At 36.8% G+C, this 26,410-nt stretch overlaps 2 protein-coding genes across 2 annotated transcripts in view; both read left to right on the forward strand.

Annotated features, from left to right (window-relative positions):
• The first annotated feature begins 1,032 nt into the window (after positions 1-1,032).
• LOC764349 (fibropellin-3) lies at positions 1,033-18,557 on the forward strand. Its single transcript, XM_030982031.1, has 14 exons — positions 1,033-1,310; positions 6,220-6,333; positions 6,790-6,954; positions 8,020-8,205; positions 9,439-9,552; positions 10,546-10,659; positions 11,742-11,855; positions 12,671-12,784; positions 13,459-13,572; positions 14,034-14,147; positions 14,900-15,013; positions 15,815-15,943; positions 16,533-16,731; positions 17,751-18,557. The coding sequence occupies exons 1-14, from the start codon at positions 1,250-1,252 to the stop codon at positions 17,809-17,811; spliced, it is 1,713 nt and encodes a 570-aa protein (XP_030837891.1). The 5' UTR covers positions 1,033-1,249; the 3' UTR covers positions 17,812-18,557.
• Positions 18,558-22,526: 3,969 nt separating this feature from the next.
• Positions 22,527-26,410, forward strand: part of LOC105436562 (cell wall protein DAN4-like) — a 17,393-nt gene continuing 13,509 nt past the window's right edge. Inside the window, exons 1-2 of the mRNA XM_030982032.1 lie at positions 22,527-22,656; positions 24,779-25,279. Coding sequence (XP_030837892.1) covers positions 22,617-22,656; positions 24,779-25,279 — 541 coding nt within the window. The 5' untranslated portion in view covers positions 22,527-22,616. The remainder of the gene's footprint in view (positions 22,657-24,778; positions 25,280-26,410) is intronic.

The following is a 26,410-nucleotide window of genomic DNA, read 5'->3' on the forward strand; positions in this document are numbered from 1 at the left end:
TGTATCGGCTTTTGCATTGGTTTTCTGGGGTCGGTCTCATCGATATGACGGGGTTACTCCTTTTTTCCGAAAGTTCAAATCTTCTTAATTCCGAAACACAATTTTTCCTATTCCAGGAGGTTCATGATTAAAAAAAAAATGTATAAGGTACATAATTTCAAAATTGAAATAAGGTTTATTCATCCATATATGAGAAGCAGTTCATGATTCCGAAAACGAAAAAAAGAAAAGGGTTTGTGAATTCGAATATGTAAAAGGATTCATTATTTCGAGTTTTGTTTTAAAGGTTCATAATTCTAAAATGATAAAATAGGCTGCATAATTCCGAAAATGAAATAGGGTCCATGATTCCGAAAATGAAAAAGAGTGCATAATTCCTAGAATGAATTGAGGGTTCATAATTCCGAAAAATGGAAATGGGTTAATGATTCCGAAAATGAATTGAGCCGGGTTCATAATTCAGAAAGGGAGTCAATTCTGCCGAAATAAAACAGGATTCATTGTTCCGAGAGGATTCTATTTCACTACTTCACTTTCTCTCGTCTTATAAATAGTTGAAGTGTCTATATTCTGCCTTTTTTACTTAATTTATTGTTGTGTGCTTATAATATTTTGTATTTCTTTTTGTTTGCTTTTCATTCTGTATTGAGCGATCCAACTTAACAGGTTTACGCAACCTTCATGGAAAGCCCCGCATACAACCTTTGTAAATATAGTTAACATTTACTGTTACTTTGAAATTTATATTGCGAAGTAAATTGAGCGAGTTGAATATTTTATTTTTGGAATGATCTGACGATGAGCCTTCTGAAAAACAACATGAATCCAGTGTGACTGGGGCGAATCAGGCGATGGATCGATAGGAACAAAGAATATCACAGAGGATGGGTGCGGTCATTGCGGGGATACATCGTCACGCATCAACGAACCCAATGTCTTGTTTACGACTGTCATGTATCTGTCCTACTTCAACAACAAAAGATGTTGCGCAACTGGGTGCATCTTTATAGAGGGTGAATAGGGTGACACACACGCTTTCATCCCTCCAACTGACCAGTCTCTGACCAGTCTCTGAGCTGGCATTTTCTCGCCATTTTAATCAGGAAGGTTTCTGAGGTGTGTCACTCCGTGGTTTGATGTTGAGGGTTCGAGAGCGTCTTGGGAACATAGCGAAGACATCGCGCAAGTACAAGGCATCGCAGCTTTCTCCGCTTTCGACTTGAGACGTTGACTCCTCTGAGGCTTCGACATGAAGGTGTCTTTACTAGCCGTTTTGCTTCTCGGTATTGTTGCTGCAACATACGGGCAAGGTAAGATATCCGAAGACACCTTCCTCATCTTCTCTTTGTTTCTCTCTCTTTCATTATTTTTTCTATAAATATTTATATTTTGCAATTACAAACCATAACCATGTCGGCATTCAACAAGTAGAAAAGGTGTTTGAATATTTGAATATATTGTAAAGAGGTCAATCCATTAATTGTTACACTCTTGAAGTTCTGTGTTCGAGAATGTATTCTAACTCGGGATGTAATTTTAAACCCCAGTCCTAAGTTCACTAGCACGATAGCGTTAACAATGATAAAAATGAACAGCATGGGCCGATATTAAATGAACAATCATATTATTTGAGTAAAACATAACAGTAGTTGAAGTAATGATCCTATAAAAAGTGTATTATAAAAGGTAATACCTTTTATAATACACTTTTGGGGGAAGCATGTAATGGAAATATCCATCCCAAATTTCATTTTAGTGTATTTAGAAATGAGTTTTCCCATTCTATTTGTCTTCATTTCTTTAATCATTATTTTTAAAAAGATAAGTTTAATTTGCTTGCTCTTACATAACATAAAAAGAAACCAGTCCATCAGCAACACAAATCGTAACTAATATATTAGATCTTCGATAGGCCAACCCCAATTAATGTAGATGGTGGATGAAAGATGTGTAGTGCATGCCTTCATTCTTAAGTGAAGATTACCTGTCATTGTTACGTCATTGGACCTTATTTCTGATAGGTTGAATCACTACATGTGTCCCAATTACTTTCCCTTTCTTCTCCATGTTCTTTATTTGTAAGTATCTCTTTGTATTGGTTCTTGAATAATGTATTTAGCCCCAGGAAAGTATGCAGAGAAACCTTTATAGCACCGGCTACAAAAGAGCATTTCATTCAGGAATACAAGTGTTAGTTATCGCCATTGACAAGATCGTGCTGTGGGACCGTGTTTGTCCCAGTTGTTTTTGCGATTTCTCCTCTGTTTATGTGTTTATATGTGTTCATTAATGTGCGTGAATCTTGGATTGATCCTTGAATAATTTATAATATAGTACTTCATTTAATGCGAGGATATATGCTATTTACAAACAAGTGAAGGGCTTTTTCATTTTTCATACACCTCCAAACGAATGATAGTTTAAATTATCACTACGGGACGGATTGGACCTATAGCCTGAGATTATGTCACTACATTTTGTCCTAATTATATGCCCCCTTTCTTCTCTGTTTATATGTTTATACTGTACATGTACGATTGTGAGTGCATCGATTTTTCCTTGAATAATTTACAATGCTCTATTTAATACGGGGAACATACGCTCAGAACCTAAAGCGCATGTTGAACAAAGGAGTACACACAATGTTCTTATTGATGTGACCCTTTTATCGCCTCGATACATTAAAAAACCAACAAAGTATAACCGGTATTCCCTTGTAGAGAATGTTGAATTCTGGTGGAAAGGAATTGTAACCTTCCTTTTCTTTTTTATTTCCGTTTGAAAAAATACTATGTAAGAATTTCCCCTGAAGGAGTGGCCTTCAATGTCTCACTACTTCTTGCCATTCATTTTCCGAATATGGGATTTGAAGAGTAATCCTTTAGGGGGACATTTCTGCTATAATATTCTTCCCAATTAACTGACATACGAAGAATAAGAAAGCTCACAAATTACCTTTTATCTTGAACAGAACTCCATCTGTTCTTAAAAGATTTTGGTAATTATATGCGTTTTCTAAATTTTCAAAAGTTAATAACTACTTCTCGAACGCCTTGGTTATGGATTTACTGAGAACAGTGATGGAGTTAAGAATTTAGCGTTATGGCCCATTTCATTCTAGAACGCCCAGGATTATCACCCCTCGTTAACTACACCCTTTAAATAAACGACCCCTATATACAACCCCGAACAATACCTATCCCGATTGCTATCCCCTTTATTACTTCATTGGTAGTTATCTGAGGGTAATTGGTGATGGCTTTAAGTGGTGATCTTTTTTTAAATAATCCGAATGGATTAAAGATAAAGTTGAGTTCTGGTCATGCGATTGCATTGTGAAAGAAAAGGTGTGGAATGGATCAGAAAAAGTTGATCATGTAGCATGTAAGTATTTGGGTGTACTGCAGGATTCTGGAGTCATCAGAATCATAATAAATTTGGCCCAATTTTGGTAAAGCAACAAGCACTGTACACAGAAAGATGTGTATGGAACTCTACACAAATGGTGTAGGGCCGGGCTACTTACCCCCTACTTACCTTGATTTCCTTATCTTTCTATGCTCATTACTCAGCCAGTATACACCTTCTACCAAAATTGTTTAGCAAATGACATTTATTTGTAATCTTGAACATTTAATGTAAGTTTCGTTTGGCTCTGTGAGAATTCATCTTCTTTTTTTATAACCAGAACTCAAGTTTATCTTAAATTGCCCAATATGAGAGCCAACAGACTTCAGACAAGTTTATGCCGAAACATGGGCTACGTTTTACCTTTACAACAGCAATCGAGCAAAAGTCACACCAGTTGGAATATAATTGCTCATCACAAGTTGGTCGGACAAATATGTATTCTCAGATTGGGTATTTTTTTAGTTCAATTCTTTTATTCAGTATTGTCTTCTGTCGTGCAAGCTTTTAGATAGACCATACAGAGTGGACTATAAATCGCATCCCCTGTGTTTGTTGTACTTATAAAGAGGTGCTAAAAAATCTGTTCGAACACCTACCCTCTATGCATTCAAATGTAAATAAAAAGAGTTCAACGAAAGTTCCCCTTCCGCAATGACAATCAACAAAAAGAAATACCTTGCAGTACTTAATATGCAAAACTATCCTTACTGAAGTAGATACATTGTTAAGTAAAGCTGTAAAGTAAAACTGTAAAGAGCTGCTATTTTGCTTAAGAAACTAAAACAAATATAACATTGCCTTTCATACAATTTTCCCATGTCAAGCGCCCTACAGCGTAAATCTGCTGTTTCCCTGCAAATAGGGACTCATCGAGATCCCTCTTATGTGGGATTAGGCTTAGCATAAGTCTCCTGAAGGGGGTTGTTGTTTGGATTTCTTTTAATGAACCTATTCAAAAAGCACAATTCCTAGATCACTTAGCCCGCTTGAATGGTTGTACAGCAAGGATTTGTTTTCTTAAATGAGAATGGCCTATGAGCCGCTTCAGTTAGCGCCATATTGCGAAACCCATTAAAGGACTGGATTCCGGGATTGGATTAGACCATGGACCTACTACGAATAGGTCCATGATTAGACCCACCTTGATGAAACCCCGGCCACACCGACATGGCTAACAACAAACCGATCGGGAAATTGTTATTATATTACCCCGAATGGCCAACTAGTGCGATTTTTTTTGTTAGGGGGGGGGGGGGGGGGCTTTTAGAGATGATTTGTGTTCTTGCATTCATTTCCTAGTTAGTTTCTTGATTTATTTATTTTTAATTTTAATTTTAAATTATTTTTTTAAGGTTTAAACAAAATAAAGAAGATTAGAAACATTACTGACAACCAAGACGTGGTCGGTTTGGAGTTGGGGTGGAGTAGTTTGGGCGGTGTGACAAGGTAATTAGAATTTTCGGAGATTACGTTTTGGCCTTTATAGCCTTTAATAGGATGTTAGTTCTTTACAAAGAAAATTCACTCTGAGTCACGGTTATGAATAGACTGGAATGTGAATTATAACCATTATAGATTAACTGCCAACCGTATAATATGTGTCTGATCAAGGAGATAGCCTGATATGCCTAAAGCGATTTAGTCTTTGTCCTCCAGAGTTCTATGTATTCTTAAACCTCTTGATCATTTTTAATAGCGAGTTTTTAAGTAGGCCTATTAGTATCTTTCTTGCTGGTACTTTTAAGTGTGGGGTCTCAACATATAATACAATACTTAAAGATGAAGTTGAGTTCTGGTCATGCGATTGCATTGTGAAAGAAACGGTGTAGAACCGACCAGAAAAGGTTGATCATCTAGCATATAAGAATTTGTGTGTATTTTAAGGTTCTGGAATCATCAAAATGATAAGAAATGTGGCCAAGTCTTGGTAAAGTTACAAACACTTGCACAGAAAGATGTATTTGGGACTACACGAACACGTGGTGTAAAAAGCCGGCCCCCGATTTTTACGATGTTACATGCATATTTAGAATATGAAGGCATTTGAAGAGCCATGCTTTTCAGGGAACATGTCTTAACTGATGTTCTTCCATACTTACATAATAAGAATGAGTAATGTTCACAAATTATTTTTCACCTCTTCCCAGAACTCAACCTTCTCTTTAAATTTACTAGCCCTGATCGTCTTTGGAAATGGAGAAGGTGTTCTGTTTTCTCGAAGGATTCAAAAATATTGGTCATGCATCAACACGAAGAAAGAGAAAGGGAGAACAAAAAAGAGTCTGTTTGTTTTTAAAAAAAATTAAATGGAATTACAAATACATTTCACGAGATGAACAAATAAAAAATGAAGATCGTTTTATTACGATATCTCGTTTACACCCTCATGTTTAACTTCTCTCTCTCTCTCCCCCCCCCCCCCCCTCTCTCTCTCTCTCTCCCTCTCTCTCTCTCTCTCTCTCTCTCTCTCTCTCTCTCTCTCTCTCTCTCTCTCTCTCTCTCTTCTCCCTTCCTCCCTCCCTTCCTCTATCTCTCCCTATCTCTCTCTCGCTCTCTCTCTCACTTTGCCTCTAATTTTCTATTTCGTCTTTCTTTCTTCTTCTTCCTCTTCTTCGTTTTCTCTCTCTCGCTTTCTCTCTCACTTTCCCTCTAATTTTCTATTTCGTCTTTCTTTTTGTCCATCTTATTCTTTTTCTTCTTCTTCTTCTTCTTCTTTTTCTTTTTCTTCTTCTTCTTCTACTACTACTACTTCTCTCTCTTTTCTCTCTCTCTCTCTCTCTCTCTCTCTCTCTCTCTCTCTCTCTGCAGGTGAATGTGGCAGTAACCCGTGTGAGAATGGCTCAGTGTGTCGAGACGGAGAAGGGACATACATCTGTGAATGCCAGATGGGCTATGATGGGCAAAACTGCGATCGTTTCACAGGTAATGAAATTGAAGTTTTCAGTTTTTAAAATGATAATGATAATGAAAACAACAATGATAATATTATAATAATGAAATAATAATTTTTATGACATTAACAAAACAACCATATTAACGGTAACAATAATAATGAAAACGTTTATAATAAGGATAATAATAATGATGATAATAATGATAATAATCACAGCTCCATTTATATTTCGCACCTATTCACCCCTGCAGATGCTCAAAGCCCCCCCCCCCCCCAAGTAGTATTATTACCTTTGCTTTAGCACAGCGCTTGAAGCATTCAATTTATTTATGCTTCCATTTATGACTTTAATTTTGTTTATTTCATCTATGTATTCATTTATTTAGTCATTCATTTATTTATCTATCTTTCGATTTATATATTGATCATTATCATGCATCTTACTTTATCTATTCAACATTATTGCTTTCCTTAAAAATATCTAGGTGCAAACTGCGGATATAATATCTTCGAATCGACTGGAGTGATCGAGTCTCCCAACTACCCGGCCAATTACAATAACCGAGCCGACTGTCTCTACCTCGTCCGGATCAAGGGTGCACGTGTCATAACCTTTACCATCGAGGATTTCGCGACCGAGATCTTTAAAGGTAATGTGAAAGGGGTCTTTAGGGGCTATGTGAAAGGGGTCTTTAAACGGTATTGTGAAAGGGGTCGTTTAAATGTTTTGTGTAAGAGGACTTTATGACCGAGCTAGGTATTTAATGGTAATGTAAAATAGGTCTTTTAAAGGTATTGCGTCTCTAATGGTAATGTGAAAGGAACTTTTTAGAGGTTATGTGAAAGGGGTCTTTAAAAGGTATTGTGAAAGAGGTCGTTGAATTGTTTTGTGAAAGAGGTCGTTGAATTGCTTTGTGAAAGAGGACTTTATGACCGAGCTAGGTCATTAATGGTAATGTTTAAGAGGTCTTCTAAAGGTATTATGAATTAAGTCTTTAATGGTAATGTGAAAGGAATCTTTTAGAGGTTATGTAAAAGGGGTCTTTAAAAGGTATTGTGAAAGAGGTCGTTGAATTGTTTTGTGAAAGAGGACTTTATGACCGAGCTAGGTCTTTTATGGAAATTTCAAAGGGTCTTTAATGGTAATGTGAAAGAGGTCTTTAATTGTAATGTGAAAGAGGCATTGAAAATGTATTGTGAATGAGGTCTGCAATTGTAATGTGAAATGGTCTTTAAAAGTAATGTGAAAGTGGAAGTAGGTAGGGCAAGCGCGTGTTCACACGTAAATTACTGTGAATCTGATCACAGAACCCTGATCATGTGGTGTCGGGTGTCATACAAAGCATTTGTCATAAAAAGTCAAAAATTCCCTCCTGGAAGTTGGCTTTGACAATATTGTCTAAAGGCTTAATGGCCCAGAAGGGAATAATGAAAAGAAAGAAACAGAAATGTAACGTTTGCTATCATACACAGTATAGGGCAGAGGGCTTCAGCAGCTCAAACCCCCTCCCTTCCCCCAAACAAAAAATCTTGCTTATATAATGCTACTGAATTTAAGCGAGGATCATAAAGATGAGGGCAAGAACTTAAACCCCCCCCCCCTTCTCTCATTCTTTTTTGTAAAACCGCGCCTGTATTCACAATGGGATTAAGTCGTTTAGGCACTCAGTCTGAAATATACACTTTTAACAACCCCCATCTTTTCTTTTTCACAGATGCTGTTGAGTACGGTGTGGGCCCTGTCGCTGATTTCAACCAAGCTCTGGCAACCTTCGAAGGAAACCTGACTGCAAATAACCAGGTCCCACCTCCGTTCTCAGTCCAGGGAGAGCAAGCCTGGTTCATCTTCTCGACAGATCGTAACATCCCCCGGAAGGGATTCAGAATCACATTCTCATCAGGTAAGATACCAACGTAGTCAGGCGATAATGCTCTGATTTTTTTTTAAGGGCGCGTTTAAGCTGAATTTTGAAGGCAGAATGAACGATTTGAAACGCTCATCGTTAAACGCTCATCGTAATCGCAGTTCCACGGTGTACTGTTTATGCTCATTTCTCTGGCTACTCCAGGCAATTCTCGCTGGGTGGCCTTAATTGGCATTGCAGCTGGATTCGCAAACCTGCACTGTGCATGCTACGTAGACCCACTAGAGGTCAGTGCGTTGACCCCATTTAAACGCGTTTACAAATTGTAAACGCACCTTTTTGTGAGTTTACGATCGGCGTTCGTGATCGCCGTTTTTCGGTGATTCTACGAAAGTGAGAAAGGACGCAACCGTGTTTTGAACTAAACGCGTAACAGATGCCTGATTCTGGCCAGAAAAAGTTGAGCATAAACATATCCTTAGAAGATCGACCCATATATTAAGGGGCGTCGCGGTCTTGCCATGAAAAGCTTGCGGAGGCTCCCCACACCGGTCGCTCGATTTTATTTTGGCGTCAGGGCCGGTCGATTTGTGGTCTGAGGGTTGGTTGATGCGTATATTACACTTTATGTTGGCCGGTGACATTGATATTCCCTTACCGATTCTTTGTCCCGGTCCAACCGTGTAATATGATTGGTTGATTAGTTGAAAACATCCAGTGAAACAAAACAAAATATGGAAACATCTAGCTCTAACCGTTTCTAAAATACAATTACTTCATTAGTAAATTGTAATTAAAATATCTAAATCGTATCAGCAAAGATTTTATATCACGTCAAAAAGATAATGAAATCATTATAGAGTAATAGTCTTAACTTATTTATCATACCAGGTTGGAGGTTTACTATTATAGTGTGTAACAAGTCAGATTAGATGCTGCTTATAAGTATCGGCTTGCATGGTGATGTAGATATACAGTATAGGCTTACGGTTGAACCATGTGAGAGAGAGAAAGGGGGGGGGATTGGGGAGTCCTGAAAAGGACTGTCGGTAATCTTTCTTTCTTGAGTATGTGTGTAGTCTTGAAAAGGACCGTTGGTAATCTTCCTTGAGCTTATAGTTCTAAAGAGAGAACTATAGCGGCGGTTGGAAAGGATTATGAATTAATTTACGTTAACGTAATAAAGTTATGGACGGTATACCTTTGTAGGGGTTCGGGTTTATACAAACCGTATACATAATAACTCTTTATCTGGTATCCTTAAAATAGATGGAGACGACTGTACCCCTAACCCCTGTCTGAATGGCGCCACTTGCGTTGACCAAGTCAATGATTATCAATGTATCTGCCCAGCTGGATTCACCGGAGATAACTGCGAAACAGGTAAGCATTGACTTGACAAATGAGGGATTTCAAGGGACACAAGTGCCCTATGCCCCCATTAAAACTCAATCCATCATACCTTACATTAAAAAACATCTTCCCCTCTAATCATATTGTCTATCCCCCCTTAAAATTCTATACCCATAGGCACCTAAAAATTGTCTATTCAATTTGTTTTTGGTTTGTCTGTGATTTTTGTTGTTGAAGAAAATCAAAGCTTTTCAAAAGCTTTTTTGGGGAGGGGGTCGTATCCCCCTTCAAAGAATCCAGGATCAGTCCCTACCTTTTCTTCTTATCCTATCCTTAATATTACCCATTAATAATCATAAATTTTACCTACGTAATCGATCATCTTTCGTGATCTTTTATTGATAAAATAAATGTTCATTCCAGAAAAATTAATGTCTCACTCCAACCTTCAACATAGTCCTTGTCAAAATGGAGATACTTATACAATGCTACAACACATACCTTATAAAGAATCCTGCTTATCCTACTTTTTGATTTTACCAGTTTAATCTTTTTTAGTCAAACATCACAAACATATACCAAGAAAAAATTAACAAAAATTAGTAAAATGAACTAGAGTTTGACTGACAATATTGAATTACTTTAGATTGTTTCTCACGCGTGTGAAGCTTGTATTGACGACGAGAAACTTGTCAGATGATGTTTTTTCGACCTAGCAAGGCAATAACTGATAGGCCTAAATGAATTGTGGATTTTATTTTCTTTTTTTCGGGGTGGGTGGGTTGATAAGATGATGTTTTATAAATAAAGGTTCATTTAGTAATTCTTCATGTGGAAGTTCTGCAAAGAAACATCCATACATGTAAATTCATCAGACACAGGAAAGGGTACTTCTGACCAAATATACCCGATAGTAGTACTTTCTAACTTCCTACTAATTACCTAACATATGATTTCAGGCATCCAATATGGATTAAGTCATGAGTCATTTCAAAATTCTGTTTAACACCATTAATCTTCCAGATATTGATGAGTGTGCTAGCGCCCCTTGTCGTAACGGTGGTGCATGCGTAGACCAGGTCAATGGATACACCTGTAACTGTATTCCTGGATTCAATGGAGTCAACTGCGAAAACAGTAAGTACTCTTCTTGTTTTATATTGTGAGGAAGAACATTTTTCTCTTTGTCGTTTTTAAATTGCCGTTTTTATACTAATCATGAAAATAGGTTTCAGTTTTCAGTTTCAGTTAGTTGAATTACGCGAGAAAAAACAACAACAATGAAACAGATTTGTAAAAGTATTAACAAAACAATTATAAAAAGTTGTGAATTGTAATCATTTCAAAGGCATAAGAGCCCTGAAAAGGGGTGGTAAGCTCCGCTAAGAGTTCTGGGTTCTTGACTCTTCGATCAGAATATAATCTTCTGACGAAGATCGATGCATACTGATCGAAATATCGATAAGACATAGCTATTAGCGGAGCTAACCAGCCCTTTTCAGGGCTCTTATTCATTTAAGAGGATGACATCTTGTAACCCTGATTTTTTTTTTAAACCTACAATTCAATACATCCACCATGAAAAAGTATCGCTGATACTTCACTCAAAGTTGTGAATCTGATGAAAGTTGATGTCACTAAATGTTTTGTTTGTGAATCTTAAACTGAATTATTTGTCATTGGAGTTTGACCTGACCGGGAACACTTTAATCGTTTCTCTTAATTTTCTGCCTAGAAGCTCTATAGGCGAATGTTGATGATATAAGAAATTTGATTTTATGTACACTGTAAGGCTTTGGTCCAAACCGTTCAGCTGTTTCTCTTCATTATTTTGAATATGAGGGCATGTGAAGACCATTACTTTTTCAGGGGACATTAATGTTCTACTATTTTATTCTTCTGAACTGACATAAATAGCACGAAAAAAAAAATAGACAACACAAGTGAAAGTTGAGTGGTATAGTAGGTCATTCACTTGAATTTTAATCCAATGGTTCAGGGTTTTAATCCCAGCCCGGCACCAACGTCCATTGGCAAAACTTTAATCCATATTAGCCATTCTTCACCCAGGTGTAAATGGGTGCCTGGCAATTGCTGGGATAATGATAATAACAGAGCCCTCGGGAAGAAATGCAGTGGTGCTGATGAGGTTTCCCTGATTAAAATGATAACTGAAACAAACAATATGCTCATGTTTATTTCGATGCTTTCTTAACCAGATATCAACGAATGTGCCAGCATTCCTTGTCTGAATGGAGGGATCTGTGTGGATGGTATCAACCAGTTCGCCTGCACCTGTCTCCCTGGATACACGGGAATCCTTTGTGAAACCGGTAACAATTTATACTTCAGTCACATCAACAATGCCGACACCAGACCGACAACGGATATAGATTAAAAAATAACATTAACCCTACGGCCCAAAATGTGTCGGTCTGAGTCTGGTTGGAAACGGTTTGGCGGTGTGACTGACTCTATTAGTTTGTTTGTTTATTTAAGGTATACTTTCCCGTGAATTTAATCTGTGATTTTGAATATACATGATTATATCGCACGCTACCCAATCACTTTGTTGTCAGAATGTCTGTAAATTTACGTAGAAGACACTATCATAAAGCAGGGGAGTTGTAATCCATTTTAAATTAATGAGTAACACCAAGGATTCATTTCCTTCACTGTCCTTCAGAATTGATAACATTCCATGTTAAGTGAATCCGCTCCAAAGTAGTGGTTAAATGACTCTAGGGTAGAGTATTTCCACTACAAACAAAATGACTCCACAAATAGTTTATTTTCCACTCCTGTGCATTTAGATACTTATGTTGTAAAACAAGTTTTGAACTTGTTATCTAATATGGGTATAAAATCACATATATTGACGTAAAATTACTATCATGTTAAAGAAAATGAAAACGTTGAAATTCAGATATGAGACCGATTTTTAATTTGATTTAGTTTGATTCGTTAGCATATTAAAAGTAGCTTATCCAGGATTCTATGGCGGGGCTAGGGTGTCGGCACAAGTGAAACAAAATCATCAACACCCAAAGACATGAAAGAAGAAGGGGAAAGGAAAACATCGTATTAATCATTATTAGAGTTGACGGTTATTTGCTTCTTCCCTAAATCCCTAATCAACATCATACAGACATTAACGAATGTGCAAGCAGCCCATGCCAAAATGGCGGTTCCTGTACTGACGCTGTGAACAGATATACATGTGATTGTCGTGCTGGATTCACTGGAAGCAACTGTGAGACAAGTAAGTATGAATTGCCTTTTACAGGTGTTTTTTTTTTATGTCAATCTATAATAGGTTACGCATTTATTCCCCACCCCCCCCCCCCCCCCCCCGACAAACTGACCATAACGTTTTAATCTCTTGACTTATGTTGACCTGTTTCGTTAAAAAAATAAAATGCTCTGTTTGTTTGTTTGTTTTTGTTTTTTGGAGGGGGGTATTTTGCTCGTTAAAGAATATTACTGAATGAATATCATTGAAAAGAAAAGACCTGAGGATTCATTCGAAAGATATACATTTTCTCTGACAGGCTCCCGCTGCTCGAATTATGTTTTCGTTAATATTCAAAATCATCTAAGAAAAAAAAAAGTGATCTGTTTTGTAAACTTAATATTTCAAAGCCTTCTAAAGATTTTCTTCTTGGTTATTTTGTTATTATCTTCTCTCTGTTACACTTATTTCTGCCCAGAGCCGGAAGGGCGTAATTACTCCTGTATTTTAACACAGTGTTACCACCCTTCTGGCTCTCAGCACAAGATCACGTGATTACATCGCAAGTAACACCACAGAAAAACAAAAATCTGTATTGTATGTAAACAATAAATCTTGAATCTTTAATGTTTTTTAAAGACAATCTTTAGTTCAATATTTCACAAAAAATGTCAATATTCCTTATATTTTCCGTTTAATATTAGATATCAACGAGTGTGCCAGCAGTCCTTGTCTTAACGGAGGCTCGTGCTTGGATGGAGTTGATGGTTACGTCTGTCAATGTCTTCCAAACTACACGGGGACTCGCTGCGAGATATGTAAGTATAAACTGTTTGACTGAACTTTTATTTTAACACTTTCAGTATCATTTGCATTTAATGCACCAATGTTTTGTCTGAGGTCACGTTCAGACCGTTATCAGACGTACCAAGGTGCCACTGTCTATTGATTACACCGTGCTTTATTACGGCGGTAGAAATATATGGTTTTGTGTTAAAATGAAAAGCTGAAAAAACATTATATTTTCTATAGACATACAGATAAAGGAATAGAATTGTCTAAATTCCATACTCCGGCCTGAACAAGCCACCCCAGACCTGAGCCACCCTATTAATGCCCTAAACTATTTCGGAATTTCTTCATAAAAAAAGAAAACGTTTACTCTATCTGAGTCGAGAGTGAGAAATTTATATCAATTTCTTTCCAAAGTGTCGTGTGGGGAATCGAACCAAGTACTTTGTCATTTCTAAACCGTTATGCTTTCTTGTTCTTTTGTTAGCACTGGATGCATGCGTGAGTCTGCCGTGCCAAAACGGTGGAGTATGTACAAACGTTGGCGGCGATTACGTTTGTGAATGTCTACCAGGATATACTGGCATTAATTGCGAAATCGGTACGTATTGGAAGAATACATTTCATGATCAAATCGGCAACTCGTCTTAATTATTAGAGAGGGATAATGTAGCATGTAATGTGTGTGTCTAAAACTTTGCATTCATAATGGTCACAGGAATATAATGAAATTACAAAGGCTCTCTGATTTAGCATAAATGGAAATTTACCGTTCACATGTTCTTTGTCTTTAGTATATAAAACAAATACAGCTCTTGTCAATTTTTGTCAAGATTACCCACACAAACAGCTGAAATATAGAAGTTTTAGCACGTTTATGTTAACCTAATGTTATCTATATAGCAATATAGATTTATAAAATCAACGATATTATCATATCTTTAGGTCCTTGTCGCAAAATCATTTAGTATTTTGAAATACTATGCGTAATGTGTTACTCTCTTAAATATACCATTAACTTTGATATCTTGATAACCACTGAGGTTGCCTATGATCATATCATATGTTTATAATTATCATTCAAACTTTACAATGTTGTATTCATAATATTTCTTCTTATGTCATTTATCTTTGTTTTCATAATTTTTTTTTCTAATGGTATCTATGTGTTCAATTTGTACTTACTGGTATTAGATCTGTAAATATTTTATATACGTTGTTTTAATTGTACAGGGCCCTCGGGGATAGCAGTTTGTAAACTAAATAGGAAACTCTGCTGAAATAAAACTGTAAATAAATGAATAAATATTATTATTATCAGTTGTCCTAATATTTTATATTTTACTATTCCAGATATTAACGAATGCGCTAGTCTACCGTGCCAGAACGGTGGCGAATGTATCAACGGTATAGCCATGTACATCTGTCAATGTCGCCAAGGATACACCGGTGTGAACTGCGAGGAAGGTATGAAAATAAGGATATTTTACCCGCTTATATAGACACACCTTCAAGGGTCTTTTAAAAAGAAAAGTTTGAGTTCTTTGAGTCATGCGACTGATTCAAATCGTTCGTAACTCTTCATAAAAGTAATACGAGTTGATAAGTTTTCGGCGATTGATTGGAGGACTTACGATCAATTCAGACCAATCATAACTCTTTATAAGACAACTCTAGTAAGATTGAGTAAATTGTGAGCCTTTTCATTATGCTTACTACTATGTGGAAGAGTGTCTTAACATCTACGATAACTTGTTAATATTTCAGCTCGAACATTGACCAAGGAATGCACCCCCCCCCCCCCCCCACTCCGGGAACGGACCGCATTTATGTTCCCAAAATGTCCGGTAAAGGGGTACTTTTCACGCAGCAAAGTCCGGCTCGTAACTCACAAAAAAAAATCGGCCCATATTGACTTAACACACCGGACTTAGGGGGTCTTTTCAAAGGAGTGAACATGCATAATATACGCGTACCCTAAACAACACTAAGTGGGGGGGGGGGGGGGGGGGGGGGTTGCATCTTAAATCACATTGCACCCAGTGAAAATGGCGCTATATAATTATATTGTAACTAAGATAGCAACAAGGTTGGTCTAAATGAGGAGGATGCTCGAGACAGGAGGTGGAGGATGGGAGCGTCATCCTGGTGGAAAAGTCAGTAACCCCTCGTCGAAGAGAAAATACCAACTTTAATAAATGAAGGTGATGATGATGATAATTATAATCTCGCACCTCATATCAACTTCTTCTTACCGTTTCTTTTCAGTTGGATTCTGTGACTTGGAAGGCTTGTGGTATAACGAGTGTAATGATCAGATCACCATCATCAAGACCTCGACAGGAATGATGCTTGGAGATCACATGACCTTCACTGAACGTGAACTCGGAGTCGCAGGTACATACAAACACATTAGACTTCCTGCAGGGCCAGGGGCCTGTTTCACAAAACTTGTTATCTATAACAACTGCTAAATTTCTATGACAAATTTGCTCTCAGCCAATCAGATGCCATGATTTCAGTAGCTTATAACAGTAGCTTGTAACTTGTTATTGATATCAAGTTTTATGAAACAGGGCCCAGAACTAGGAGTAGTAACAAAGTGGTACATTGTATATTGTATGCCGGGGCCTCGCTCACAAGCAACTTGCTTATTAAGGGTATCCCTCCATTGTTTATGTTTATTTTAATACGATGTGTTAATATTATGTTATACTTGTTCTTTTTAATGATGGAAAATACATTGAATTGAATTGAATTAAATTAAATAGTAGCAGCAGTGGTATAAGTAGAAGTAGTAGTACTAGCACTAGTAGTAGTGGTGGTAGTAGTAGAAGTAGTAGTAGTAGTAGTAGTAGTAGCAGCAGTAGTAGTAGTAGTAGTAGTAAAAAGGTTTTCTTATTATTTTTGTTGTTGATGTAATTATTGTTAATGATATTATTGTTATTTCAATCGTTATCATTATTACTGTTATCATTTTATTCAGCCCCTACCGTGATGGTCGGATACGCCAGCAACAATTACGACTTCCCATCATTCGGAATCACCGTGGTCCGTGATAATGGACGTACGACCACCAGCTGGACTGGTCAGTGCCATCTATGTGATGGTCAAGAGGTCTTATACACCACATGGATCGAGAGCAGCATGGTCAGTACCTGTGAGGAGATCAAGAGAGCTAACAAGTGAGTATATGGAGAAATGTTGATGATACGAATAGGAAATGTTTCCACCAAGGGTTGTTTAATTCACCATCAACATGTGTATGTACACAGCCATGGCTATTCCGTGCTCCGCGGAATTAAGGATGCTTTTCCAGCCGTCGATCTAGACCGCCATAATCTAGCCCATTTGCAGTATGACCAGGCGCGTACGCTTGTATGTGTGTATGTGTGTGATTTGGATGGGTTAGAAGGGTGCTAAAGGGTGCTAAAGGGTGACCAAAAAAAGTGACCTTAACCCCCCCCCCCCCCCATCCCCCTAACTGAATATCGGTCGGCCAAATTGTCAAATTTCCGTGACAACAACAACAACAAAAAATTGTGCTCTTATCCCCCCCCCCTCATTTTTTTTAATCATTTCCCTTTTTTGATTCTTTTATTGGTACATGTACTAACAGTATTTTGAATTTTGAATTTTGGAATTATGTATGGCAATTACTGTCACAAAGACTTTCGTCATTCTACCAGGTCCCCATCCCCCCCCCCCTCCCGGGTAGCGAAATTTTTATTCCCAAACAGGTTTGCAATTTATTATATTTCCGTTCTTCTCAATGGCTGATATGTTTTACGTCATTAGCAGCTTGGAAAGAGGTCACAAACAATTAGACTTTGATTTTATTTATTGCTCTGCCTCACTATTTATAAAGGCAAAAAAAATGAAAAAAATGAGACTTGAACCCACAACTCTTAGATAGTATTACGCTGATCTTACTGATTAAGCCAACGCCGAGTTCATGAAAGGTGATTTTGCATGATTTCTATAACCCTATCACTCACCCTAACGTCATTGATAATGACGTAACATATCAGCTAATCAGATGACCGGAAGTATTAGCATTGGCAAACCTGTTTGGAAAAAAAATTAGCCCCCGGGTATGGAGTGGCCAATGTAGATTAATGCCTTGTCAAACGAATTAAGTGCTCTGTCGTGATTCTTATTCTTATTCTTATTCATAAAATTCTCATTCTTCTTTATTTTGCAGGGTTGGACAGGATAAATGGACGAGGTACGAGCAGAGCTTCGCTCCACAACCCGACGCATAAAGAGATAGTTCACCTCAATTTACTCATATAAAAACAGTTGTGGGTGGAAACAAATCCGCGGGTGTTTTAATAAAAATCATTTTAAACAGTCTTTATATTCAATACTAATGTATTTTATCGTTTTTTAACACATGAAAATAATAGATTATAGAATTCAATTAATACATTTTATTTTATTTTGTATGAATGGGATGGTTTCATTGCAATGATTGGAACAGTTTTTAAATGATTATCCATATCATGGCATTTTAAAGTATAACTCTTACAAATACTTGTCGCGGCCCCTTGTGATCTCTGTTATTTGAAGTTTTTATAGATACAAAATTTTAATCATTTTTTATAATCACGAACTTGAAATAGTCCCAGCATTTGACTCGACTTGGGCAAAAGAACATGTACATGTCTTTTTTAATGGAATATTTTAGCAAATGAAAATAAACAGTAAGCACACGCTGTTGAGGATCTGTGTTTTATTATGCACTTTGTGTTTTTCAGATTACCTCTTAATATTCTGATCGAAGGTGTTTTACAGAAATCGACCAAAAGAGGACGCTCTGCGATTAGATTTTACCAAATCAGTATTTCACTATCTTTTGACATTGATAGTTTACTATTTTATCATAATTATTATGTTTATGGACTGTATATATTAAGATCAATTCACATAATAACATTGGATAGCAGCATCGTCTTCGCATCAATTCTTCATTTTGTTGTATTTTTAATAAAAAATTTCAACAAACCCATTCCATTTGTTATATCTTTTGGTGGTATTTTGTTCCCTGGTTCTACACCGTGATAGTTTTGTCTGCCCCAATCGAATAGTGAAAATGAGACAGGGGGGGGGGGAGAGAAAGAGAAAGAGAGAGAGAGGGGTGAGAAAATGAGATAAAGATAGAGATGGAGGAGAGAGATGGGGAGATAGAGAAAGAGAAAGAGAGATGAGACAGAGGGAGGATAAGAAGAAATACTAAGATACAAGGTTCGGGGAGTGAATTTAACTTGACTCAAACAGGGTGAGAGAGAAAGAGGGGGAGGGGAAGATTGAGGAAAGAGAGAGAGAGAGAGAGAGGGAAGATGTAGGTTGATTTTTAAAAAAGCCAGAGAGCAAGAACTTGAAACTAATTAAAATAGGATCCCCTCCCAGACAATTCCTATGTGGTCGTAAAAGACAGATTCTGGGTTTTTTATTGAGTGAATTCTATTTTTTCAACAACTTAGGTTTAGCTATGGTATTTTCAATATCTTTGCTTATAATGTGATCCCAAAATTGATAGTTAAAGGTACTATGTCCCTTTTGCAGCCAACCTCAAATTCTGTAGAACTATGCAGGAATTATGAATATGTCATGTATATCCTATCTGTGAAATTTAAACGTTAGCAGTGTCCTCGTATTAAAATTATGCAAGGAAACCCGTTTACTTGCTAGACTTCACTGTCAGACACTATTGAGTGACTGACTGGCTTTTTTTCTTCTTTGGTACATACATACATGAAACTATACATGAAAACAGTTGTAAAGGGTACATGAGCACTTGTCTACATCAATAACCCACTTCTTGTGATGGCCAAGATTAAACTGATTGGATCTTTGCGCAGCATAAAACGTATGACCATTCGGTACAATTATTGTCTGAAAATCAAGACTATTACTTTGGGGCTCTATAGCCCTAAAGTCGATTTGACAACTAATAGTCGTTATTTTCCCACTTGAAGACATTTTCAAGCCCCACCTTTTTTAGGGAAGTTCTAAATTATTTTTTTTTTCTCTTTGCCTCTTAGAGGTGTTTATTCAATATTCAAACAGTAACATAATTTTGCTTACAATTTAGCAAATCAATGGAACATCAATAATACACAAGTTATTTACTCAAATATAACTAAGCAAGTTCGCAGGAAATTTCATATTTTGTACTTTCAAATGTTCGTTTATTTCTATTCTGTCAGTCATTTCTCTCTTAAATAAGTAAATCAAACTCAAATCTCTATTATCATATCCATACTTATTACGAAAAATAATCATTTTATAAATCGACCAAAAAGCAATAGTCATTATCAAATCGATTTCGGTTTGCGAATTCATTTTGAGTAATAAAACAATATCTATCTCTATTCTAAGATTGAAAGCACGTAAAACTAAGTCCTTTAAATACTTAAAGAACCTTTCATTTGCCTTACATGAAATGAAAGCATGAAGCACATCTTCAGTTTTTTTGCATTTTAAACAAAGGTTATCGTATGCGAGACCCCACTTGAACAGATTGTTACGGACTGGTAACATATTATATAAAAGCTTGAAATTAAATTCTCGTAGACGAAAATCTTTTATCCCAATCAAATTCCTATTAAAAACAGAAGACCATTTAACGTCCTTCTGCAAGACATCTTCCCAATACAAACAACATTTATTTATTTTAATTTGTTCAAAACTGATCATATTATACCACTGTTTACTACTCAAAAGACTAACAGGCTTAACTGATTTTCCAAATACAAAGTGGGGGATATATAGAGAGATTATGGTCTTTGAAAACCAAAGGTACCCTATGTTTATCATTTATCCAAATTTTTGGAATTGATTTTTGTAGCTTTGTATAGTCAAAAATCAAAATTGTTTACTTCTTCTAGTATTAAGGCGGATAAATAATTCATTTACTGAAACAAAAGTACCATCTTTAAAGATATCATTTAAGTATATAATACCACTTTTATACCAGTCTTCATAAAATAACATTTTCTTTTCAAAGGGAAGTTCTAAATTAGTATTATCTTTCAAATGCAGTTGGAATTTAACTTTTTCATTTTTTTGGCCTGCAAATGGGACATAGTACCTTTAAAGCAATGATGAAAGTGATTATGATAATACTGCAGTAATAGTAATAGTAATAATAACTTCTGGATTGAGGAAGTATAACAGCCATACAACAGTGTTTCTTGATATCATCAAATAAATTTGATAGTCAAGTTTGGGGCTTGTGAATATTAGAGGCCTATGTGGGTTATTAAGTAAGCAGATCTTCCGATGTAGTGTTTTTGGTTTGCCTATAGATATAGCTGGGAAAACAGGGACAAGAGTTTCAAGGTTGAAATAACAGACACATTATCTCACAGCGTATGACATATTCTAAATTAATAGGTACGAAAAATGTTTCGAACTCTATACATGCTATAGTTCTGTTGGATGGGCGCCATTAGTATATTCGACTGTTGCATATAATTATATTGAAATAAGCTGCAAACTCCCGGGTAAATGTGGTCGGCATCAAGTTCAAATCCAGTTTATTGTATGAGGACATACTTTATGTAATAGTTGGTAAAGTTTAGTCAAGGCACAAGAGGGCCTACCCGATCAATACTAACATAAATAGTTGACAAAGTATTCATCAGTACAGGAAGATATTAGCTGTAAAAACTCACATCTCGCTGGGAATATACCTATTTTTTGTCAAATTATCGAAAAATTCTTTGGGGTGATCAGATCGGCGTCCTATAGTAATTGTAGTGTAGGCCTACAACAGTGAAGAAAAAACGATTGGAGATGGGGGTGAAAGATACCAGACGTACGAATAAAGAGACAGAGAGAGAGAGTATATAATGTGTAGGTGTTGTGGTCTAGTGGATATAAGTACCTGCAGATCACATGATACCGGGTTCGAGTCCCGCCGCGGCACTGATGTCCTTTGGCAAGACGTTAATCTACATTTGCCACTCTCCACCCAGGTGTATCCGGTAGGATGCGAAAATGGAGAATGTGCATAATAATTGTGTGCGGGAAAAGGCCTGAATCCGATGACCGGGCCTCTGTACAGCGCTTAGAGACATCATCGATGTATTAAGCGCTATTTAAAAGCGGAATATTATTAATATTATGTGTGTCCATTATACTTTAAAATGATTCATATCCAGCAATGGGGTATATAGTTTCTCCCGGCCTGGTCAATCTGCCCTCGCAAATTTTGACCATGTAGTATAGCGTTTTCAATCGGGATGCCGCAAGGGTGCCGCAAGGGGGCCGCAAGGCACCTCTAGGGATGCCATGTGAGATTGGGTTATATCTAAAATATATATATAATAGCAAAACATATTGATGGAATAACGTCTATTTCAACTTGAGAACTGAATATTAGAAACAACGAGAGAATATAACATTTTGAACATAATAAAGAGCTTTTCTTTCTCCCCCCCCCCCCCCCCTCTCTCTCTCTCTCTCTCTCTCTCTCTCTCGTTATCCTCCCTCGCAACATTTAAAATCAAAATAGGATGATTTCAGGCAATACCTCCAAATGTGATGGTAACTATCGAGGTGCCCGAATATCTTTCTATTTGACAACGAGATGACACAGTGACTACCTAAATATATCATATATCTTTTCCATCGAAAATACATTTTAACCACGCTCATAATATTATTAATAATAATTATTATAGTGCCGAAGGTGCTGATGTTGATGGTAATGATGATGATTAATCAGTGCTCATGGTGGTGGCGGTGATGATAACTTCTTGAGTAGCAACTACCCCCTGGATCTGCCACAGATAATGTGATATATAGTTTCAACTTATTTCATCAATTCGATCGGTAAACCCAACTTCTCAAGACCTCGCTAATAACATCAGAAACTCAAGCTGAGATGGGTGTGTGTGTGTGTGTGTGTGTGCATGCGTGATGAATGTCACGTGAGTGCGCTGGCGTCAGGTGACAAGGTTACTAGAGAGTAATTTCCGAAAATTAATGGTTGACTTCCAAGCTGAATTTTTTTTGAACCGGAGAAACCGAAACAGAAATTCCACTCCAGCTCCCAATCATGGCGCGTTTTTCATGGAAACTGTCGTTAGTCTTTCTGGGTAAGTCATATGACAGTTAAAGTTCTGAATTATAATGTTAAAAAAACTTAACATCTAAAGCAAGTAATATTAGCCCGGAAAGGTTCTCAAGTTGATGTCGATGTCGGACCTCTAGTATTGGTAGGCCTACAGACAGTGCAGTGTGCATGTGTAGGCTACACATCTTACATGCAATATGTATGATGTAGCCTACAATCTAGGCCAAAATGGCAAAAGCTTCAATCTCTGATCTGATACTGAGTCTGATAGCTGATATAATTATAACTAGGCCTATTATTGGGTTTTCTGCTGAGACTACGTTATTGGAAAAATATTTCAAATTGATAATGAGACTCTAGACCCCTCTAGTAGATCTAGATCTAGATCTACTACTCTAGATCTAGGTCTAGATCTAGAAATAATGTTGCCAGGCATATGTAGACATATGGTGGTGTGACCAAAGTTCGCGCGTGACCTAGACCTAGAGTCTAGAATAGTTCACTTTCTCTAAAAATCGGTAAGATTTCGAAAATCAAAACGAAATTTTCTTTAGAATTGGGTGTGAAATTTTGAAAATATTGTCAAAAAGTCAAAAGATCAGAAAATTTTGCAGTCTTTTGCGTTCGTTCAGAAAAATTATCAACTTACCAATAAGGGTCTGGAAATCATCATTTTGAGACCAGATATCCTCAAAATTGTAAGTAATAAGTGGTAGGCCTACAGTCTACTGATATGATATCTTGCCTTGCAAATTATTAATTTACCTTATTTTTGATGTATCATATTTTTGTATACATCAGCTGTATCTAAACCCCTGTGCGTGAAGTTTAGGTCTCGTTGTTTTTAAGACTTTTTTTTATGTAGCCCACACGCACGATCGGATATTGAATTTTTAGATCGCTATATCTTTGAAATCCTTCGACGATAAATTTTCTACTTGAACCAATTTGTAGTAAAAAAACTTTGCCGTCCATTTGGTAATAATTGAAATAATTGAATTTGTGTAGAATATGAGAAATCATAGATCGAATATCACATTTTGTAATATGTTCTAAAATGCCCGCGAACTTGGGTCACCCCTTCATACATTACATCTATGTAGGGTCTATTTAATTAGAGTTACCAATCAACACTTTAAAGTGTCCCAACTTTTTTTTTTTTTTTTTTTTTTTACACCAACAGATGATGCTATAGAATGTTAAACTGTTTATCAAATGCTGAATAGATGAAGCCTGTGTTGATTACATGTTATACATGTTCAAATGTTATTTGACCTAGAAAAATGTACACCACTGTGATAGTGTGTAGTAGACATATATCTGACGTATGCAATGTGTAGCTTTGTTTTGTGCTGAAATTATGACTTTGCCCACACAAACTTTAGACTTTAATCTCATAATTTTAGTTGCATATCATTTCAAAATTTATGGCATGGGTGGTGTACTGTCATGCGCTACGTGTGTGATCATAAATAAATAATGTAAAGGGAACTAAGGAAGAAAAATACACATTATCTGACTGTATTGATTGTATGCTAACTTGGAAACAGATTAAAATATCCATGATAAAAGAGTTATGACTGCTTGTAATATGAAATCCCTAAAGCTATGCAAATCTCAAATTGCCAATTTTGTCGGTGAAATGTGACGTATTCATGGATAACTCTCCTGTTTGTTCTGTTTACAAAAATATCATTAATTTATATTTTTCTCCAAAGTGCCTTCTCCCTCGGGGCACTACTAAAAATATATTATGGATAATATTTCATCATAGGCCCTCTAGAAAGAAAAGAATCCCCTGTGTCATACATTTTGGAAAAAATGCTTTTTGAAAGTTTGCGTGTTGGAACAAATTATGGGAAAGTTAGTGTCTGGTACTACATCACAGTGGCATTACTAATTCAGCCAATTTGAAGTTCCCATACGTGTAGTGATTACAAGTTGCACAAATTCATAATTTGTCTGATTTTTTTTTGTCTGATTTTATTCAAATTTCACTAGTGTGCTTCTCTGATTTATCTGCTCTCCATTAAAAAATAGTTTGCTATTAATGTTAGATTTTCCTTGTATTTGTTGTACCGGTAGTTTACTTGTCCATCTCTTATTTCTTTAATTGTTTTGATTTTTCTCCAAAATGTTTGCAGTGCTAGCTTCAACAACCGCTGCAGCTCCAACAGCCACTACAGCTCCAACAACCACTGCAGCTCCAACAACCACTGCAGCTCCAACAACCACTGCAGCTCCAACAACCACTGCAGCTCCAACAACCACTGCAGCTCCAACAACCACTGCAGCTCCAACAACCACTGCAGCTCCAACAACCACTGCAGCTCCAACAACCACTGCAGCTCCAAAAACCACTGTAGCTCCAACAACCGCTGCAGCTACAACAACCACTGCAGCTCCAACAACTACAACTACAAGTAACATGACCACAGCAGCAAGCAACATGACTACCACACCCAGTAACATGACTACCACACCCAGCAACATGACTACCACACCCAGTAACATGACTACCGCACCCAGCAACATGACTACCACACCCAGCAACATGACTACCGCTCCCAGTAACATGACTACCGCACCCAGTAACATGACTACCTCTCCCAGCAACATGACCACCACATCTACAACACTACCAGGTAAGCACAGCTTGTCCATGGATGCAGGGAATGTATTTTGCTTCTGGTCAATTTCGTCCATCTGACAGGTGTACTATTAGCGCTTTGAAACACTCATAGTGGAAAATTTAAAAACATCTCGTTCAAGCTCTCTTGCCCTATAAACCTGCAGAGAGTGAATTTATTGGCTGAACATTAAAGCCCATCTGTACTAGTTTACAGGAGGGATTAGACCACCCTGCAAGGTCACTGAACAGGTGGTTATCTCATCAAATCAGCTCTCACTTAACATAAGAAAAAGAGGATCATGGGGGACCAATGGTCACCGTTAGGCATTGTTTACTATATAGAGGGTGCAAATAGCTATAAGAAGTGCAGTGGAGCTTTAAATGCTGAGAGTGAAATTTTGTTATGAACATTTTTATCTGGTTATCGCATCACAAAAAGGCGTGTCTTTGATGAGATATAAAATCTTGCTAAAACGAAAAGAATACCAATCCAATAAAATATAAGTGTTATGCATTTTGCGTTTTGGATGCGCCTTTTCGCACCACAGCATTTCACTCAGCCACCTTGGTTACCTACCAATCATCATCTATGATCCATACATTACCCACCCAAATAGACAACTACCGGTACTCTAAACGAAAGCAGAAAAATCAGAGAAGCAAGTGGATGTAAGTTTCATTTAAATCTGAGTGAATATAATAAAGTTATGAATTGTTGAGAGTCGTAATCACTATACGTATGAGCACTTTAAATTGGCTGAAGAAGTAATGTCACTGTGATGTAGTAGAGGACAACTAATACCCATTCATTCAAGACACAAGATGACTAATATGTCATTTATTTCCAAAAATGTATAACTCAGGAGGGTCTTTCTTTTTATCTTTTTTTAGAGGACCGGTAATGAAACGTTATCCATATTAAATGTTCAGTATTGCCTTAAGAAAGAAAAGCATTTGGAGAAAAACAGAAAACACTTTTTTTATTGACAAACGGGAGAATAATCTGTGCATATGTCACAATCCACTGACCAAACTGCCAATTTGAGATTCGCATAGATATAGTGATCTCATATTTCAAACACTTTTAAGTTCCTTATTATAGGTCAATTTATATGAAACTTTCACCATACTGGTTCTCCTGTTT

The sequence above is a fragment of the Strongylocentrotus purpuratus genome, unplaced genomic scaffold (assembly GCF_000002235.5).
Source record: "Strongylocentrotus purpuratus isolate Spur 01 unplaced genomic scaffold, Spur_5.0 spur5_scaffold_12, whole genome shotgun sequence".
In the NCBI taxonomy this organism is placed as follows: Eukaryota; Metazoa; Echinodermata; class Echinoidea; order Camarodonta; family Strongylocentrotidae; genus Strongylocentrotus; species Strongylocentrotus purpuratus.